The 21,279-nt window shown below is 40.4% G+C and overlaps 1 protein-coding gene across 5 annotated transcripts in view; it reads right to left on the bottom strand.

Moving 5' to 3' along the window:
* Nucleotides 1–4,943: 4,943 nt before the first annotated feature.
* Nucleotides 4,944–21,279, bottom strand: part of tet3 (tet methylcytosine dioxygenase 3) — a 46,855-nt gene continuing 30,519 nt past the window's right edge. For all 5 annotated transcript variants that reach the window (XM_089130548.1, XM_089130549.1, XM_039660020.2 and 2 more), the window contains 9 exons: nucleotides 18,229–21,136; nucleotides 15,995–16,085; nucleotides 12,882–12,975; nucleotides 12,325–12,533; nucleotides 11,856–12,006; nucleotides 11,655–11,744; nucleotides 11,258–11,395; nucleotides 10,719–11,067; nucleotides 4,944–10,000 (listed from right to left, as the gene is read on the bottom strand). In XM_089130548.1, coding sequence (XP_088986674.1) covers nucleotides 8,307–10,000; nucleotides 10,719–11,067; nucleotides 11,258–11,395; nucleotides 11,655–11,744; nucleotides 11,856–12,006; nucleotides 12,325–12,533; nucleotides 12,882–12,975; nucleotides 15,995–16,085; nucleotides 18,229–21,136 — 5,724 coding nt within the window. In that variant the 3' untranslated portion in view covers nucleotides 4,944–8,306. The remainder of the gene's footprint in view (nucleotides 10,001–10,718; nucleotides 11,068–11,257; nucleotides 11,396–11,654; nucleotides 11,745–11,855; nucleotides 12,007–12,324; nucleotides 12,534–12,881; nucleotides 12,976–15,994; nucleotides 16,086–18,228; nucleotides 21,137–21,279) is intronic.

Raw genomic sequence — 21,279 nt, 5'->3', positions numbered from 1 at the left:
TTAGTACTACAGTGTAGGCTACATGATTCTTTTGGAGCATAAGATTGTAACTTGTATACACAACACTGAAAATGAAACACTGTTTATGAAATAAATATTCTTTTAAAAATTATATGCGTTTTAAATATGTAAAATAGGGTTAGGCATCAAACCCCTTTGTCAACAGTGAATGTGTGAGCTAAATCTCATTTCCGAAACATTGATCCTCATTACCGAAATGGCATTTTCATTACCGCAACATGCATCTTTTTTACAAATTAAGTAATAAATAGATAATCATATTTTGTTTTAAAATGTATATACATATTGTACAACACTACTTATTTAAGGTCTGCTACATAAAAAATGCATATATTATCTTTTAGTGAAACAGTAAAATAAAATAAATTGTAAAATGTCACATATGTTTCGGTAATGAGAGAAAACAAAGAAATTACAAAAAATAATAAATATGAAAAAGTAATCTCTTCATAGTTTTACATAGCTTTGAGCATGAGTAAAAAGAGTCCACTTTAACATTAGCCAAAAATACAAATATTTAACCATATATTTAATGTAATGTCATGTTGCGGTAATGATCATTTTTTATGGACTGTATATAAAAATGTAAATAATTATATAGGAAATCGTTTTTAAAATATTCTAAAAATAATGGTTATAGTAAGTTCAGACCTTAATCTTATATGTACAAAAATAAAATTGGCTTCAAGGCAGTGTTGTAGTCAAGACCACCTCACTCGAGTCCGAGTCGAGACCGAGACCAGAGAGAGTCGAGTCCGAGTCAAGACCGAGTCCATAGAGAGTCGAGTCCGAGACCAGAGTTTAAAAAATATGATCAGTTTAGGGTAAAAAGGCCACATAGTAGATGGTGTTAAAAGTAATTTTATTACAATTTGTCATGCGCAGATGTGCACTAGAAAATCACCAATCACTGGGCATGTCAATCAATTTAAAGAAATATTTTATTAACGTACATTAATAATCATGAAAAATATTTTTAATTGAACTCGAGTGGACTCGGGAATAAGTCCGAGTCCTAAAAAAAAAAAATGTTCGAGTACGAGTCAATTCCGAGTCCAAATGCACACGAGTCCATGACAAGACCAAGACCATTAAAATATGGTCTCGAGACCGAGTCCGAGACGAGTCCGAGTCTCGAGTACTACAACACTGCTTCAAGGGCATTTTTTAAATTCTGATGCTGGACTCCTCCTAAATCTGGATTTCGTGAGAATCACCCTATACATAGAAGTTGTTCATGCTGCATGTTTTTCCCCATTCACATGTCACTACAGAGCCATAAAAACAGATAAATAAATTATATAAAATGGGTGGGAATGGTGATTTTCACAAATTAAGACATTAGTATGCATTTTGCATCATTTACATGCAATCTGCCTTCTTGTTCTATTGGTTGAACATTCACTGTTGGATGAAACATGGAACTCAGAATCAGATGCAGATGATATGAAAGGATGTCAAGACCCAATTATGTCTAGCAAATTAAAACTGTGTAAAAGATCAGAGTTGATTTATTTACATAGTGAATGAAGGCAACCATTATTGATGGTTTCAGGTAAAGCCATTAATATATCGGACCAAATGTTCTCCATGTCAACAGCCATTTCAATTTGGTCTGAGAGATATTGTATAAATGAAACCTATTCAGTGACTGCCAGGGTTATGGGTATAAACTCGTCTGACCTATTTTTTCTCACTTTGTTTGATGTAAGTACACAAATTGTTCACCATTCTGAATGGTGTTTTACATTATAATAATAACTTTTTAATGACATAAATAGGATGTATTTATGCTTGTTTGTTAAAATATGGTGGCTGTCATAAAAACATGACAGAATTATTTGCTTCAACATTAAATATAAAAGAACAAGATAAGTATAAATACAATGAATATGCACCATAGTGAAAACTGAGTTAATGGACACTGAACAGCTTTACTGAGGAAGCTAAATATTATGTTATGTGACATATAGGCCTATAGGCCATTTTCACATTTCCAGGTTTCTCAGAAGCGGAAGTCGTCATAGTTGGGTAAACTTTTATAGCGGTGAATGAGGGAATATACATTAAAAATTGTTGTTGCGTTCCCATTCGCTTAAAGGGATAGTTCACTTTGAAATTAATTTTTGATATGTTTTAGCTTACCTCAAGGGTATCCAAGATGTAGGTGTCTTTGTTTCCACAGCATTTTCAATTTTGATATTTTTCGGTCAAACCGTTGTTGTCTGTCAGTCATATAATGCAGGTTTAGGGGGTCCACCCTCGGTTCACCTTAAAGAGCATGCACAGAGAAGTACAAATTAAATATGATTTAATGACTCGTAAATGTAAGTACACATTGATGGCCTAAGACACGAAACGAGCGGTTTGTGTGAGAAAACGAACAGTATTTATATCGTTTTTACCTCGTGTAACCAGGTACAACTAATCTGAAGGCACGGGCGCTTCGGTCTGCACGTCGCTGTGTAGCTTACGAAAACTTCCGAAATTTCTGAGTAAACAATGAGTGACATGTCACAGTGTCTGGTGTTCCTGGGTAACCACTAGAGGTCCTCTTCCTGCATGGCCTCTACTGGTTGTGAGTACAGATTACCCTAATAAATATATAGTGCTCTTGGATCTATAGTTTCCTGTGTGTATCATGACAGTCACATAATGTAAATAGCGCTTTATGAATTATGTACCCCTATATTTTAATTATAATTAATTTCATTGTTTATTTTTACAGGGTAAAAATGCACAGTAAAAAAGTAATTGCACCAGAGTTAGCATATTTACATCTGCTGTCCCTGGGCAGGTAAACAATTAAAATAACATACAATATTACACACCACATAAAACATCACAATACATAGGCTATATCCAGGAATGTAAGATTTACAAAATCAGTATATAAAACAGATTTACAACACAGTCATTAATGGTTGCAGATTTGTTCTGATGGTCTCCAGTACTTAAGCTTGTTTTTTTTTTTTTTTTTTTTTTTTTTTAAATGAGAAGCTATCATTGCTTATGATGTTTATGGGTAAGAAATTCCATATCCCCACCACTCTAGCCGAAAAAGCTTTTTGACCAAAGGCTGTTTTTCTATACTGCGGTATCAAATCTCCCCTGACAGATGCTCTATTCCTACTGGCACTTCCGTTATGGGCCAGGAGGGGGAGCAAGATTATGAATGATTTTGTACATCAGGCACACATCAGTTTAAAATACAAAATTATTAAAATTTAAACAACTGAACTTTTTTAAAATAGTACAATGATGATAGTCCCTTGGAGGTTTTGTTTAGCGCTTTCATAATTTGTTTATGAAGGGAGTACACAGGCTTAAGTGTAATGTTACCTGCATGCCAGTGACCAATTTGTTATACAAAATGACAAGTGAGCGACAATCAGAGTGTGCACAAAACGAAGTGCAGCTGATTGAGAAAGCTGTTGCCTGATGTTTCTACAATTATTTAAATTAAATTCACTGAGTTCTGTTCTCTTACAGTGAAATACATGCAAACTGTTTTGCTTAAATTAATAGAAAACAAGACTTTCACTATTGCAGGCAGATGACAGTTTGCTTGTAGCTAGTTCTTTAGTTCTTGTATGAGTAAAAAGCACAGTATCATCTGCATACATTATAACATTAACACCTGGACATGCTTGAGGAAGATCATTAAAATAAATACTAAATAAAATAGGTCCTAAAGTTTACCCTTGAGGAACCCCTATTGGACACACACACACACACACACATTACAAAATATCCTCATTCACATGCAAGGTAATATTTTCCGATTGGCACCTTGCCACAATTCAGTTCAAACAGAATTATTTGCCTGGAATGGTTAGAAAAAAACTATAAAAAGTTTACATTTTGAAATGGGTGACCATGGCGTGCATGATTTTTTTTTTACTGCACAAGTGTCCAGCAGGGGGCGCTATTACGCCGAATGAAATTTTTCGCAGAGTTACAAGAACATTTTGCATGAAATTAGGTGCAAATGGATAGCTGTCTGTCTCTCAATGAATACTGAATTGTCTGGTCTGATTCCGCCTGTCACTTCATAGAATAGTTGAATAGAATGGTGTAGAATAGTTTTTGATCATTTGTTCTTTTATAATAAAATTATGTAGGCTACTTAGTTTAATCAGTTTATTGTCCTGAAAGAAATTCATATTAAAACAATACACAAACAAGCCTGTTCGAACCATGGCCACTTTTTTCAGGACATGCGCAGAAGAAAACTCTGTCCCTCTGAGGGAAGGAAAAGTTCTGGGCAAAAAGTGCGAAGGGGAACCTGATTTTATGATAGCCCTATATAAAAATGTTTTTGGAGTCACTGCTTATTTAAAGTTTCATTATTAATCATTATGATATGAGGCTGGGGCACGTGTCATACGTACCTGACCATTAGTTGGACGACTTTTCAATCTCTAAAATGTAATTAACCAGTAAATAGTTTTGAAACAAATAATTGGTTTGGTACCACTACCAAGTGGGCTTTAATCCCAAACGGAAAGGTATAAGAACAGTGGGTATAACGATTCAGGAATTTTAATGAATCTAATAATCTTTTTACCAGCTGTTGCTGATTAGTATAGGGTCTTTTTATAACCACTGACTGGCACCCAGATAAATGCAGCTTCTCCTAGTAATAATAATTACCCAACAAGTTGTTACTTGGGTAATTATTGGGTAATTGGCAACAACACTAACAATTCAGCAGCATTCAGATATTGCTACTCGCACATCTGTACAAATATGCGGATAACAGAACTCTGATGCCATCATGTGGGCATCTAGCAATGATACATCTCGAGTCTTATTCAGACTTTCTCATTTAACATCAAACCTGAATAGTTTAGTTTTAAAATAAAATCTATAGTCTCCCATCAAAATCGACAGTCAATAAATGAATTAACAATGTCACGCAAGTTCTTAATTTTTTTTAATTATTTTTCTTAGTTTAGAACATAAAACAGTATCGTGGATCTTACCACATACACTATGTATTCACATAATACACCATACAGCTACAAGGAGAGAGACCAAACAAAAGATAACACTTTTTACATACTGCATACTCAACATGAAAAATAGAACTAAGAACAATCTTTAACTCATAAAGGAATGTAGCTGCCAGTTTTTTTTTTTCTTTCTTTTTTTTTCCTTTTTAGACATTTTGTCCTTTTGATGTTTAAAACTGGGCATGATTTATACTCATAACATTGAGTGCTGATAAAGGGGGCAGGGTAGTGTGTGTGTGTATGTGAGAGTGTTGTGTTTGTGTGTATTCGTGTGACAATGTGGCCAAATGTGAGTAAAGAAAAAGTGAGAATATTCAATTTAATGACAAAATGTATAAAAATTTCAGAATGGGTGAAAACATTTCTGGGCAGTTTAGGTAGCACCAGAATATTAAATTAACAGTCTATTCACATCAAAAGCATGAGTACCTATTCCTCTACCTGCCATCATGCTCTTCAAGTACCATTTCAATTATTTAGGGTGATTGCTAAAAAGGGGAAATGGATCATTTGGAGTGCTTTTTTTATTTGTTTAGTTATAAAAAAAAAAAAAACTGTGACCATCAGAAGTGTTTCAGAAATAACTATGTAAAAATATTTTAAAATGATCAGCACCATATAGGTTTTCATCTCAAATACTCTCAAAACGAGTTCACATCAATTTAAGAGCCCAAGTACTTTAGCAACAGTGTTTGCCAAGAGTCATTTCCACAATAAACTCTAGAGGGTAGCACCATGGTTCAAAAGACATTTAGGGTGAATGAAATCGCACCGAGCTGTCTTGAAACTCAGCTTTTTCCTCAAATTCAGGGGCAAGTCTCACGTCTCAGAGGACAATGACAATCTAGAGAATATAATGTCAGTGCAGACTCAGAGTTCTGTAAAACCCCACACAATATTTAATTCAACACAATTCAGCATTACATGATCTACCTGGAGAGTTGAACTGAAAGCTGCGAGTTTAAACCTGATTATTTTCGGTTCTATGGGCAATTTTCATGTAAAAGAGATGCACTTCCGAGTCCTGAACCCTTGCGAAACTGTATTAGTCAACATGCTCACATTTGTTTCTTTGTTCTCCATTACTTTACGGTTTATAGAAGTGGATCAGATGCAGGGGAAGGAAGCCGGTGACAATGCTAGTACAGAGGTATTGGTGTAAGTACAGTACTCACGAAAGGAAGGACAGCAGTATCTTGAGTACACTGACAAAGCATCCCGCTTTGTGGTCTGTTGTTGACGGCTTGACACACAGACAACTGAAGACTAAAAATTCAGGAATCATTCATGATTAGGCCATCATCCCTCACCAGTTAAATAATCTTACCTAAATATTCAACTATTTACATTTCTATCTCTCCCAATAAAATTCCTTTAAAACAAAAACTAGGTTTCAAGTTGTCAATAATCCGTTCTTATTTTTTTTTCTCATTAAAATCAAGATTAAAAGTGCTTATATAAAATCCTCTCTTCAATATTTACAATTTCTCTAAAATGAACAAACCCAAAAAATAAAATGACAGCAATCACAATAACAATAATCATCATCATTATCATATAATAAATAATAATAATAAAAAAGTAGGTACGAATGTGGATGTAGGCAGCAAGCCTGCAGTCTGTAGCGCCCGTGTGTGTATAGCATGTTGTGACTGGGACCAGTGTCTGTACAACATGAGGTAAAGAGCATTAGGACCACTTAATGAGCACCAGGATTTCTCCTCTGTGAGTGTCAAGCATCTTAAAGCCCTGTGTAAACCAGCGGCAGCCCTGCATTGCTCCCTATATGAAGCTCACAGACAGGCATTCACACTGGCACACATACATTCTAACCAGCGTGCATGTTTAGGAATCCACACACACACACACACACACACGCACACACACACACACATCTGAGCTGAAACTATGCATTGACATTCAGCACCATGAATTCCAGGTGTAGGTGATCTCTCAGGTTAAATAGAGAGAAGAGGGCTGCTTACAACGAGAGGGGGCATCTTTACAGGAGCATAGTAGCACCAACTCCAAGAAATGTGCTCTGCCTATCACAAATGGGTAACTACAGATAAATCTGGACATGGAAGACACAGGGCCAGTTGTATTGGGAATCCCATGCATAAAACCAAATATTGGGAACCTGTTAGGCAAGTCCACCTTTAGCTTTAACCCTGTGTAGATCTTTTTTTGGACAGTCTGCTGACTGAACCAACCAGATCCACTATTGTTTAAAATCTACTTTGTTTTTTAAATACTCTGGGTTATCTGCAGCTCATAAGGGCGGTTTTTATGGAGGTGGATTTTTGCTAGCACTAACAGCACCTTAGAGAACTTAGTCTAAAAATGTCACATGGGTAGTGAAGGATGGCCAGTGAAACTGCAGGCAAATGAGTCAGCACCAATCAGATGACATGATTTAAGGTTGAACCAATTACCAGGACTGGGAGGTCCCCGTCACTGAACATGACTGACATCTGCCGCTAAAGAGCACCCAGGTCCAGCACCTGCCTCGATATTGTGAGGGCAAAATTAGAGACACTTACGAAGCACCATTTGAAGGGATGAGAGACTTCACAGATTTCATTAGACAGAAAGGCCCAAGCTGGTGTCTGGTCCTCTCTTTCTTGTGCAAGAGTTCAGTGACTAGCGCAATATAGAGCAGATCCTCTATAGTTGCCTTAATGCAGTCACATAAACATGACTTGCAATGATGTGAAGGCGCTTCATTAATATAGAGATCGGTGGGGTTGGGAGAGGTGAAAAGCGCGACAAAAAATGCTGAATGAAGAAAGGAAGTCCCTCTTAGTCTGGGGGAGGGGGGGAAATCATATGAATAGAAATTATGAAAAAAAAAAACATTAACATTAACATAAAAAATAGTCATCTTCATAATATAATAACAATACCTGTAATATCAACGTTGACAGTAACAATAGCAATTGTAATAATATTGATAATAGAGCAATAATAATTAGGATCAAATTCACTTAAGGAGGGGTAGCTATGGAAATCCCTCCCACGTTGGAGAGAGCAAGAGCACCATAGACAGCGTGTCCGTTTGGGGAGTTCCCAAACTGCTGCCAAAATTTGAGGTAAAAGAAAAAAAAAAAGTGAAAAAAGTGCCCCTTCTGAAAATCCCTCCCTTGTGGTGGCCTGAGAGGTGTTAGAGCTAGAAGAGGGGAAAGCAAATGGTAAAGGTGTAAGATTCATGATCCTTTTCATTTCTATTCCCATCTCTGGCTCTAGGGGGCAACAGTTTACAAGAGTTCACACGAATCGGCTGTAAGGACCAGTGAGGTGTGTGGACGGGTGAGGTGAAACTGTGACTACGGTGGTGGTATGCTGTGTGGGCGCCATTCGTGTCATCACACCCTCTCGTTTGTCCTTGGTTTGTCCAGGGGATGGGCTCGCCGATCCAGCCGACCACTTGCGCTTTTTCCCGTAGGCCTTAATTTCTTCCTGCGAGAGACCCAAAAGAGCTGCTTCTTGTTGCCGCTGGCGTGCTCGCTCGGCCAGGAGTTTCATCTTGGATTCCCACAAAGCCAGACCGTGGCAGGGCTGGTTCAGGTTCTTGTGCTGGTAGAATACCAGGGATATGCGGCTCGGGTGAGATCGGTCAGGCTTTTTGAGTGGCGTGGTGGCATGGAGCTCCCGACGGGCGCACTCAATCAAGATAGAGCCATGAGCGGGGGCAACTGCAACTCCTCCAATATTGGGATCCATGAAGTTGTGTTCACTGTCCGACCACACCTCATCTTCTTCAGGGTCGCGTTCACTCTGGGTCTCTGCCTCACTGTCCCAACACGCCTGACCATTCGACCTTTGCAGTGAGTCAGGAAACAAGCGTCCCTCGGGAGCTGGAGATGGTGTGCTGCTTGCTGCTGATCCCCCACCAGATTTCCAGGCTTTCTCCTGGAGTCCCAGAGGTGCAGAGCCACAATTCTCGCCTGCTTGGGAAAGTATTTTATCTGGGAAAGCACCAGCAGGGTTGCCTTGCCTGATCCCACCAGTGCCGTAGCCCATGGGACCGTAAGGACCCCATGCTTTAGGCTGTGGACTAGGGGCAGGGCTACCCCACTGTCTTGGGGTGGAAGGGTGTGGAGAGGGAGCAGGTGATGGGGATGGAGATTGGGCAGGGGATGACATTAGAGTGTTATGGCAGGGATTCCACTGTTGCTGCTGAGGATACTGAAGATGTTCATGTTTGTGTGGGTGTTGCTGGTGGAGCCTCTGCTTATCTGGAGTGAATGTTCTGATGTTTCCATCCCAGCCTTTAGAGACTATGCTGCCATTTGGTTTGTGCTCAGGCCAGCCTTCAGGTTTTGGCGTGGTACTGGGAGTGCTAGGGCAGCTCTGAGCTTTCCCATCTGATCTGCCATCATATAGTGGCACATCCATGGGCTCCTGCTTGATGATTGGTGTTGAGCGGTGGTTCTGATCAAGTGACGCCGATGGAGTACGACTAGGTGGAACAGGAGACTGCGAAATCTCAGAAGGGTGTGGGTAGCCTTGAATAGATGCGTCAGCCATTTGTTGCTGTGACTGCCCAGGACGGCTGTGATAGGCCTGTGCCAACGTGGCTTGGAGACACCGAACATCTGGCTTTTGGTCAAATGATGTGGCAGAGGGTTCTCCAGCTTTGGGCCAGGCTCCGTTATCATATCCCAAGAGCTCAGGAGGAAAAAGTGCACTAGGAGGGTAGTTGTAATATCGGTAGCGTATATCTTGGAGGTTAGGGTGAAAGCCATTGATGGGGCTCTGTGCAGGAGGCTGGCTGTTGGTAGGGATGTGACCTCTTGCATAGTTACCAGGGTAGGGAAATGAACTGCTTATGTTGTGGGGATCAGGGGTTGTCTTGCCGTTCCTTAGTGCTGGGTAGCCATGTATGGCTCCATTGAAGGGCTGGAAGCGGTCGACAGGCTCTTTTTTGATGGTTGGTTTCACCTCTTGTTTTGGAATAGCTAGATAACAGATGAACGAGAAAAAAAGTATATATTAAATGGATACTTTATAGTGATTGAGTGCCAAACCTTCAATTGAAATGGAAAATTTAATTCAAATAATAACATCTAAACTCCACATCTTTAAAATATTTCCACTTCAGCTAAATTAAGATTTTGCCAGCCAACATGCTAACACACATCATCCAGAATAACCGGAGCTAGGCAGAAAAACACTACAGGAGTGCAAAAACCAATCTCTGCAGTTTTACTTTTTATTTTTCATTATTCTACTTATATTGTACTTTTGTAACACAAGAGATGCATTTGAGGACCCCCTCGAAAACAAGATGTTAAGATAAGATAGTACTTTATTGTCCGTGTACACGGAAATTTGTCTTGCAATACAAGCTCCAACAATTAAAACACACACAAACTAAAAACAAAAACATACAGTCATCATTAAAAAGTATACAAAAGTACTTAAATAATATTATGGGTTAATATAATAGAGGGGGCTGTACTGTACCAACTAGGGGACTAAATGCCGCTAGGTGGAACAAACTGTAATTTGCACTGGTGTCTGTTCAAAATAAATGAAAAGATGCCTAGCTTTGGTGATCTGTTGTCTTTATCCTGTTGTACCGAACTCGTATCGAACCGTGACCCCAAAACCTACCATAACTTCTGTGTACCATTACATGCCTAATATAGAGTTAAACTGATCTTATCCACTGACCTTTATTGCCTTGCTGAGGGTTGGGTGACTCCATGTGGTGCATCTCCATCTTGACAGTCTTCTCTGGGGTTTCTGCAAGCTGCAATTTTCTGTTCTTCTTCTCTGATGCTGCCTTTTTTGCCTCCAACCGACGCTGCCGGCAGGATTTAGCAGGTTCCGGAAGTTTTCGAACCTCTCGACGAAAGTTAGAGAGCACCTGGATGGCTCCTGTTTGCATTTTGAGACGCTGGTTCTCCTCACTACCAAATTCATCAGTTGTAGACATCTTGTAGAGTGGAAGCACATGCAGCTGCTCATCTTCTGGAATGGTGCCCACTGTGCGATTGTCCTCTCTCGTAAGAGTGCACACCTGAAAGTAACAAAATTAGGAAGTGTAAAGCTAACTACTTCCACCATAGGGTGCATCTAACTACTAAAAATGTTCACACAAAACAACTCTAAACTCTACAAGTGAATCATTTTTATTCATGCATTGTGAAATATTCATGTACAAATAAATGAGCATGTATTGTAACAGTAGTATTCCATTAATAACGTACCACAGTGCAGCCATTGTGAAGGTTATGCTGGTCTTTGTGAGCATGGGCACAGAAATCCATGCATGCAGTGACTCCCGAAAATGGCCGACCTTCCTTCAAACCCAACCGACAGTCTGAAGCAATGTTCTCATTTACACACTGAGCAACACACACACACACAAAAAAAAAATCAATTTGTTTTCTATTTATTTCTTTAACATTTCCTGATTCCGTAATTTATCTATATAAATTTAAAGTTCTGAAACATTAAAATAAATTTTTCATCACATAAACCACACCAAACCAATTACAAGAAAACATGTCTGGTTTAATGTGCTTAAATAGTATGAATTGTGAACCATTCAGGTGTAGTGTGACTACACTGACTATTTTTAATTGTCAAACAAATTCAACAAACCTGGTTACTGTAGGCCTGGGGAGCCAGCCGCTGATATAGAGGGGCCACATGCGTGGCCAAGTTTTGGAAGTTATCCCTGAGATCATCCTCCTATACACAAAAATAGAAAATAAATTACTCTTGGCTATTTTTATCGGGCTTATAAAAATAACCACTCATTACATTAAAGAATTCTTCTCCCTTTCTTTATGAGCAACTAACCTCTTTGGGGTGGTCTCCCTGCAGTCTGAACTTGCGAGGGGTTTTGCTTCGAGCATACTTGCATCCATTGAAGTACATGCTCCAGGAGCAGCCAAAAGAGAAGGAAGCTCCACAGGTCTCCGAGTCCTTTCCTTGGCACGCACATGTTCGACTGCAAAAGGCACCCACCATGAATTCAATCAGGTGAAACTATAAACTCTTACAATAGGTGATATAATTAGTAGTCAATGTAAAATAGTCTAGAAAAATCTACCTAATATAATCAAAGGAATGATTCAGAAATTGTATTTAGGTCAACAAATTTTGACGGTAAATTATACAATATAACTTTGACTGATGCACTTTCAACTTTACTTTAACAAATTAGTCAATCCGAAATATAATTTTCTTGTGACCTCTTTGCTACATCTCTTGAAGACACAAAAGGCCAAAAATAAAAATAAAAACATCAGTTGTTTTCAAAACTCACTCATCATTGAGTCCACAACGGCGGCTGGTGGGGTTGCCGTATTTAATGATGGTTTCTGTGAGCTCTTTGTACAGTTTATCTCCTAGAGCACGGGGCACACCTTCCCAGGCCAAGATAACAACAACAATAACAGAATTGGCACAGTGGTGCCCAGGCCGTTGCTTCACAATGCATAACAATTTCTCCTTCTCGCTGCTGCGACGAATCACCTACGGAGAGAAAGACAGTCAGTAACGATGAAGGCATTTGGTAGATGCTAATCTGTAGGTGTGTTTACAGCAGTAAATTATTTTCCCACTTGGGCAGGATCACAATGTAAAGAAATGATTCGGAGGGACGTCTTTAAATTATGTCTTGTTACATTTGAAGTTTAAAATAGTCCCACAGTGCATACTGACAAGCTATTTTTGAGTGCCTAAGAAACATGCTTGTTTGGCTTATGTGAACTCCACACCATCCGAATTATACAGGATTTTCTTAAGCCCAATTAGTTGTCCGATCATTCAGGTAACCAAATGACAAATTGATTTAAGAAATATGTAGTTTTTCACACTTACCCACTTAGCGATAGGACATCCCTGAGAGCTCTTTCCTTCTCGTCCTGTGTAAATCACCCTCTCAAGACGAACGGCTTCACCTTTCTCCCCATACCTGGAATAATAGAGAGAGAGAAGGGGACATATGTAACTCAAATAACACAGTTTGATACTACAACATGAAAACAACTGCCCTCCTCAATCTTAATGAAGAATAAACCACGTTGTGTACTTAAATAAGATTTTTGGCAGTCAGAGCCAGTGTGGAGGGTTTGGTATAGCTTCAGCAATGCAATTATGATATTGTGATATGTTGAAATGTATTGAACAATGTATTGAAAAAGTGAAGTAGTTGATGATACTCAAGTCTTGATGTTTACACACATTTGTGACCCCGGACTTTAAAATATCTGAAAGCTGAATAAATAAGCTTTCCATTGATGTATGGTGTGTTAGGATAGGATAATATTTGGTCGAGATACAACTATTAGAAAACCTGGAATCTAAAGCGCAAAAAAAAAAATCGAAACATTGAGAAAATCGCCTTGAAAGTTGTCCATTTATGTTTGCGATTGTGCTGCATTCACTTACAAAAATAAATGTTTTATATATTTACAGTAAGAAAATTTACAAAATATCTTCATGGAACATCATCTTTACTTAATATCCTAATGATTTTTGGCAAAAAAGAAAATTCGATCATTTTGACCCATTCAATATATTGTTGGCTATTGCCTCAGTTCTACATTTGTGTGTGATGGCTCATGTTCGCAGTCAACAATTACTTGTCTCCTCAAATGAAACTCTCGGTGCATGAGCATGACAGCAGCATGAGGGAAGTATAAATACCGTTCGGTTAAAACTACACAGTCTGAGGGAGAAGCTTCCAAGATCCACGGGGGTGGGCTATAAGGTCAAAGGCCACAAAAGGGTCAGGCTTAGGCTTAAGATGGCTATAGTCACTGTCTGACAGACAAACAAAGGGGAGGTTCTTCTACCCACCACCTCCCCCTCTATCTCAGAGGAGATGGCTCAAGCTATAGAAATTACAGCCACTATGCCCTCAATCAGCACTCAAATAAAGCAATGAGAGTGGACAAGTGTACCAAAGGTCAGCAAAGGTGGAGATACTCTATCCAAATGGGTCAAGGAAGTCTTAGCTACTGTATGCTTACAGGAGAAAGGGGGCAACACCCTGTGGAGCTGTTCATTTGCCTCTTCACTTCTGAATGATCACAGGATCTTTAAGTATTAGTGAAAGTTTTCAGACATCAGGGAATCTATAAAGTAATCTCATATATAGCAAATTAACTTGATTTTCCGTGTAAATAGAGTGAACATTTTGCACATATGGGCACCACATGACAGCGCTGCTGAAAAGGAAATGTTATTTCCTTTTGCCATTTGTATCTGGACAAAACAACAAGAGGATACTCATTGCTTCAAGTTTTAATATATACCCCACCATTTTCATCAATTCTCCACCTCCTTTGATTTCCTCTAAATTCTTTCTCTCTTCCCCTGCTATTCATTGTCTGTCTTTCTCCCTGTCTCTCCCCTGTGTCGATCTGCTGATGCCAATATTTCCTGTTACTCCTGTTGGATTCTGGGTCAGGAATTCCCTGGGGACAAGATCATAGAGAAGGAAGGTGGGAGGAGGGGAAGGGGAGAGCGAACGGCAGAAAAGGGAGATGCTTATCCTCGGCTGGTTAAGAATCTGTTGCCGGGATCCAACTGCCAGAGCTTCCAAACAACTCTCACAGAACAATGAAAGGGTCACTAGGGAACTCTTAAAGCAAATGACGTAGGATCAGCAGTATTCCTCTGTGGTTTCAGAAGTTTAATAACTTCTGGTTGATAAAATATATTGTAATCTATAAATGGATTTGGTTTTTCTGAATGTTACTCATTGTATTTTTCCTCTATTTTGGTTAACATGTTACTAAAAAAAGGACAAGGCAGAAAGGCAAGTAAAAGCAAGCAGGCTGACCTTTAAATTCAACATTCAAACTAGTTTCTTCAGCTAATTCCATTGTTTTAATAGTAGCTCAAGAAAGTAAAAAAAAAACCTTGATTTTAAGGCGAGACACTACAGGTGAATAGGGTATTTTTTTTAACTAGCTGATATCACCATGAAACGTACACAGTTGATTACCTACATTAAGATGAGGGGGAAAAATGTATTACAAGTCTTCTGCAATTTAATGATTAAATATGCAAATTAGGCATAATCTAATTAAATATGAGCTAATTTGCATACATTTAAAAAAAATGAAATCTGAGTATTGGATAAAGCCAGGATCAAAATTCCTTCACGTTTGTCATTGTGTTTACATATTAGATGGGGAAAAAAATACAGAGAGATTTATGGCAATCTAGTTTTGTTATTCTGTAAATCAGAATATACTGTCAATAGCCTTAAAAGAAGATTTTCGCCATGTTTTTTGTAATAAAAACAAATTTTAAATTTGTTATATAAATCAGGCTAGGAATAATATATTTACAAATCCCTAAATGTCTTAATATAACTAGGTACTACAAGACAGGAAAGTTTTGTGTATATAGGTGCTACTGAAGTAGAGATTTCGGACTTGGAGTATGAGAGAAAAGTCATTTTGAGAAAACGGGCTTTAAAGATTTAGCATCAGGGCGAGTTAAATCCCCCCTTTTACTTTCACAATTGGTTGCTGATTAAAAAAATAAATGACCACATTTGGATCCGACAGCGTTGTACAGGAGAGAGAGCTTTCTAACGGTGTGTGTGATGACCGGGTGCAGACAGGGATTGCAGAGCAGCGGGACAATTTAGAACGCCAACTTTTAATGAATTAGAAATCTACAGAGGCAAACAGACAAAGTGTAATAAAATAAAGACCAACATGTGTATTCCTGACTTTTTTTCACCACGAGTCTGAAATACACGTTATTAAAGACAAATGTCCCAAAACCTCAAAACTGACCCGTGAAAAAAAAAACCCAATGTGTTTGCTTGCTGTGTCTCGCCTTAAAGTAAGATTCCACGTGGCCCTTACATGTCCTGCAGGTTGTGTTAGCAAACAAACATGCCCACAAATAAAATCTGTGGAGGAGACATTATGGTATGCAATAATGATTCAGAAATCTGTGCATCTCACCGATCTTCCATTAGTTTTCTGACTGAAGGCATGTCTGGCCCAGACCCCAAATGGTTGTAGTATGGGCCCTCGTCCTTTTCTAGGATTTGGTCTAAGGGACACCGAGAGAATGCAGGTTAAAGCATGGACACACTCTTATACAATGATAGTTACTGTAATTTAGATGTGTAATTGTAATGTGTAATTTCATTAGAACAATAGTATGAGTCAGTCATGTGTGTGGGTGAGCAAAAAAAGAGAAAGTCTTATGAAAAAAGTGTTTGTGAGAAAAGAGAAACATCTTGTGGATGCATACTATCTGCTTACTCAGCAGTGTAAAATACTGTACCAACTATACTTGTAAGAATAGCTAACAAAATAGGAAGAGTTTAGTGCTTTTGAGAAGTCAAAAATATAGTTGACTAAATATAAATTCTCCCATGTTAAAATCAGAACTGCTGAATGTACAACATATGCAACGTGTTTGGTGTGTTTGTACGCATCAAATAGCACTGGGTGTTCCCTGTGGTGTTGACAGAGTGCTATAAGGATTCACTATGGAAACCTCCCTTCTATTGTCCTTTGCTTTTTCTAACAGTCAAGCTCCAACAAGTGTTCAGGCACAGCTTACTACCCTTGAATGAATACTTTCTTCATTTGGAAAATCATTTTGACAATTACATATTACAGATATAATATGGTATATATAATGAGGACAGCTTTTTGGAATATCTTCAGTCGAAATTTGCAAATAATTCTTAGCTACTGTTGCAATGCAATCAAACATTGTAATAGGAAAAATTTCACACAGTTCACCAAAACCTCTGAAATGACAAAATAAGAGATACAAGGGCTGAGCTAAGAGGTTGCAGACCATCTCTTCTCACCCTGTCCTCCCTAGTCCCTCCCTTCTTTGATGTCTAGCCACAGTATATCATATGATATATGAGCAGACTCTCCCTTTGGAAAACTAGCTGAACTCACTGTACCAATAGCCTGAACATAGACAGAAGGCACTGCACTGCACTGGCCCAAAGAATTACAATGGGCTCCTTTCTTCAAAACTATTGTTCCTCTGCAAGAGGCAAACACAACAGATTGCAGAGCAATGCACGGCCCCTGATAGAGACATGGCCCAACACTACCCTGAGAAATGTGCTGATACAGAAATTATGTGATGAAAAGAAACATTTTGAGCTTCCTGAAGGGAATTTTGATGATCAAATTAGTCTGTTATAGTCTATTGGAATAACCTTAATCCCAACATATACTGGTAATAAAGCGAACTGCAATAAAGCAAAAAGATACTGTACGTTCACACCGCCGCCGACTTGAGCTTCCAAAGCGGCCGGAAGTCATTCATTTTCAATGGAAGCTGGCTTTTCTCATGCTGCAAGGAGCGTCAAATCCATCGGCGTCGTGTTTAGGGCGTTTTGAGCGTCAATAAGAAAGTTGAAAGAAGCTCAACTTTATGGTAATGAGCTGTGACGCGGTTCACCGGTAAGCAGCGGCAAAACGCCAGCAACCAATCGAAATATAGTCCTTCACGCTTGCTGATTCCGGAGAAACATTCAATGTAAACTTTCGTTCCTACCAAAACGTTAGTTCCGAGAAAATGGAAGAGAAGCTAATCATCGCCGTTGCTGTGTTTTCTACTGGTTTCGTATCATTTATGACATGATGTTGTTTTCTTATATGGACCGCATGAGCACAACTTTTATTTGAAATATTTACGAACGCTCGTTTTAAAGCAGGAATGCAATTAATTTGCACGCGGTGACACCGATTTGACCGCAATAATAATAATAATAATAATAATAATAATAGCTAACTATTTTTTCCCGACCAAATGTGACCAAAACGGTTATAAAAATGCTGTCATTAAAAAAAGTTTCTTCAATGTATTGCTTGTTTTTTTCTGTTTATTACATTTCATGTTGTAACACTTCTATTCTCCCTGCAACGTCAGAGCGTTCAAAGCCTCCAAAGCGTCAACAAGCTTCCCCATACTTTTTGACAAGCGTCCTTGACAGGGCTTCTTTGACGCTCAAGTCCGCGGCGGTGTTAACGTACAGTTAGGTGGGTTAGCTAAGCGAGTCTCAAAGCCGAGTCTCTGATGTGCTATGATGTCACAAAATCTCAATGTCTGTTTATCTGCCTTTTTTATTCTGTTTGAGAATATGAGTGTTCTTTCCCAGTTTGGTCAGATATTTTTTACTGGACCAGACTTTTTTGCTGAATTTTCTCACACTTACCTACGCAGTCACATGTGGGAAAATCAGGTTGGGAATTTTTCCCAGGTGTGTCCAGTAGGCTCTTGGTGGGAGTGTCCAGGTAGCGCAATGGTGACTCAAGAAAACCTTTAAGTGAAGGGGAGGAGGGAAAGCTATCCTTGGTGGGAGTATTCAAATCATCCCCCTCTCCGTCTGCAGCAGAGAAACATGCAGTTGTGGAAAGCACAGTCACGCCACCAGATGACTCAATCTTTATACGTTTAGTTGGAGGGGAGAAAGGTGTGATGAAGGGGTGCTGTCGATCCAGAAATGCATCCTGAGCTACAGACAGGAGCTGCCCAGAGGGTTTCACATCCACCTCACATTCCTCACTTTCCTGTTTGACAGTATAGAGCTCAGATGGCAATGATGTTTTTTCTTTCATGTCCTTTTGACCTTCATCCATGGGCTCAGACTCATTTGTGGGAACAGGAGGGCAATTAACAGGCTGCTTTGGGGATGGTGACTCGGGTCTGGTTTGTCCTGAGTTTGGTTGTGACTCTGTCACCACTGGCGGAGCAGGGCCATTCTCTGGGGTCTCTGCTGCAGAAGTTGAGGAAATGGTGTCCCCAAACTCCTCCTCAAACTGGCGAATAAGTTCCTCAAATTTTGGATCTAGGTTACTGAGGCCAGCCAGAGAAGAAATTGGCTGTGTTGTAGAGGTTTGAGGCGTGATACTGGTTGTTGAGATGCTGTCATTTGACCCAGCTGGGCCTGAGCAAGCTATCACCTTCTGGGTGGATGGTGCTAGAACTGACACAGGGGTAGAAGAAAAATGAGTGTTTTCAGAGATGTGTGCACTACTGCTATTCAAAATGGATTCCTGAGATTGAGCTGGAGCTGGGTGGCTCTCAGCCACCTGAGAGGGGGGAAGCCCAGCTTCCATGCCTGGTAGAGATGGAACAAGCTGAGAGAGGGATGGTGCATATCCTGGGGAGATGAAGGGAGGTTTCGATACTGTAATCTGTTTCTGTGGGAGAAAAGTTGGCTGGGAAGCTTTCTGTTTATGCTTCTTGATAACAATCTGTTTGGGTTTTGGAAGAGGTGTGCCTAGTGGACCAAATAGCCCACCCACTGACTGCTTTAGAAGAGGAGAACTTTGAGCACCCTTTTTCTTTTTGGGTTCTTTGTGCTCCTGTTTGATGGTTACAGGACTCTCTGGAATAGACTGTGGCCACCATTTACGAAGGTTCTGACAAGCCATGGGGGCTAATGAACTAAAGGCAGGAGAATTAGAGAAGAGGTTACGTTTATGATGAAGGTGCTGCTGTAGTGCTGCCTGAGTTGAGTGCCTAATGGTGGGTGAAAACTGCTGACCCTGGAACGGCTGCTGGCCATTTACCATCCCCTCCTGTCCCATGACTGCACATCCTGAGCCCAGGTACTCCTTTGTGTCTGCCTCCTGCTTGATGTGAGGCATCCCAGCATGGCTGCCCTTGCGACCATCCTGCAAGCTGGGGTGAAGGAGTGGGAACTTGAAGGCTGAGTTGGAGTACTTTCCACCGGTGTCTCCAAGGAGTTGCTTTAGCTCGGACACTGGGTCACTGCTGCCTTGGGATGTGTTTACAAAACGAAGCTGGGACTCTGTGTTCTCCATCATCCATGGGTTCCGAGGGGAGCTTCTCTCGCAGCTTCCAGCTGTGCCCTGGTTCCACTGCTGGGGCCGTGGATTGGGGGAGGATGGGTGTATGCTTGAAAATGGGGACTTTGAGGATGGGTATGGGGAAGCATAGTGAGATGGGTTAGGTGCAGGGGCCTCACCCTGAGACTGAGGTCTCTGCTGCTCCCAAGATGATACCTCCTGGGGGTAACGTCCTGAAGGGATGGACTGTGACATAGCAGCGGAGGAAAAAAAAGGACCAGATGATGAAGAGACCACTTGTGGCATACTCTGGGGGTAGGAGGTTGGCAGATGCTGATGGTGATTTGCAGGAGAAGATTCGCTTGGAGGAACAACAGTTTGTGGGACAGTGGCAGACAACTGGGTCAGAGCCTCAATTGCAATGGCTGTTTGCAAACTAACATTCCTTTCCTTGGCTATGGACAGAACACTAGGGGAGCAGGGAATGGGTGCTGGTGGGCCAAAGGGTCTAGGAGCAGAAGGCTGGTTAACAAGGGGCTGTGGATTTGTGTCTTGCATACACAAGAGGTTACCTCCACATTGTTGTGGTTGGGGTTGAGAATAGCGATGTGGTGCATGTGGCTGTGGAGGAGCACCAGTGATCTTACAGGAACCTTTATCCTGGGAGTTAGCCACCATTTTGATTTGCTTCTCCAGCCACTCCAGGTAGTCAGGGCAGTCTGGGCCATCACAATCACAGTTAGGTGGCTTGTGGCCATGACGTGCCTTGTTCAGTGCTGCCTGAAGAGTGTTTAGGTCTTCAGGGGGGCACAACTCACCATCCACAACTTTCTTTTTGGTCTCCTCACCTCCATTAGACATTTCCTGATGGAACCTTTCATACAACTGAGCTGTAGGAGTCTGAGAAGTTTGATGGTTGGTGTAAGGTGGCAGTGAGCCAACAGTAGCAGAAAAGGCCACCAGGGTTCGTGCATCCTCCATATCCACATCATTCACTGGAGTGCTGGCATTTTGGCCACTCCACGCACCCTGTTGACTTTCAGGACTTGAAGACTTTCCAGCTTGCTCAGGGACCCAGCCCGGTGCCTGGGGAATACATCCAGCCCCCTCATGGTAGTTGTGCTGGTGTTGCTCCTTGGCCATGCCTCTGACTTCTTCATCACAAATATTTGCTTCATTTCCTGCATGTTTGCTAAGCCCGTTAGGCAGTTCATGGTTTAACATGCCTTCTTCCAGGCGGTCATGGGACCCAATTTCCATCTGGCCTCTTCCTCTGGGGCCATCCACTGAACCCACCACAGAAACAGTCTGTGGAAGAGCAAAAAGCACAAGTTACTTGACAATTTAGCAAACCGACAGTTTACTTATATGTCTCGAGTGTGTGTATCCTTTTCAAAACTATTCTCAAACCTTTTGTATCAACATGTTATGCATTAATTACACACACACAA

Source organism: Pimephales promelas, chromosome 4, assembly GCF_988280905.1.
Source record: "Pimephales promelas chromosome 4, fPimPro1.hap1.1, whole genome shotgun sequence".
Classification (NCBI taxonomy): domain Eukaryota; kingdom Metazoa; phylum Chordata; class Actinopteri; order Cypriniformes; family Leuciscidae; genus Pimephales; species Pimephales promelas.
The sequence above is the reverse complement of the archived record's forward strand: the minus strand, read 5'-3'. Positions and strand labels throughout refer to the sequence as shown.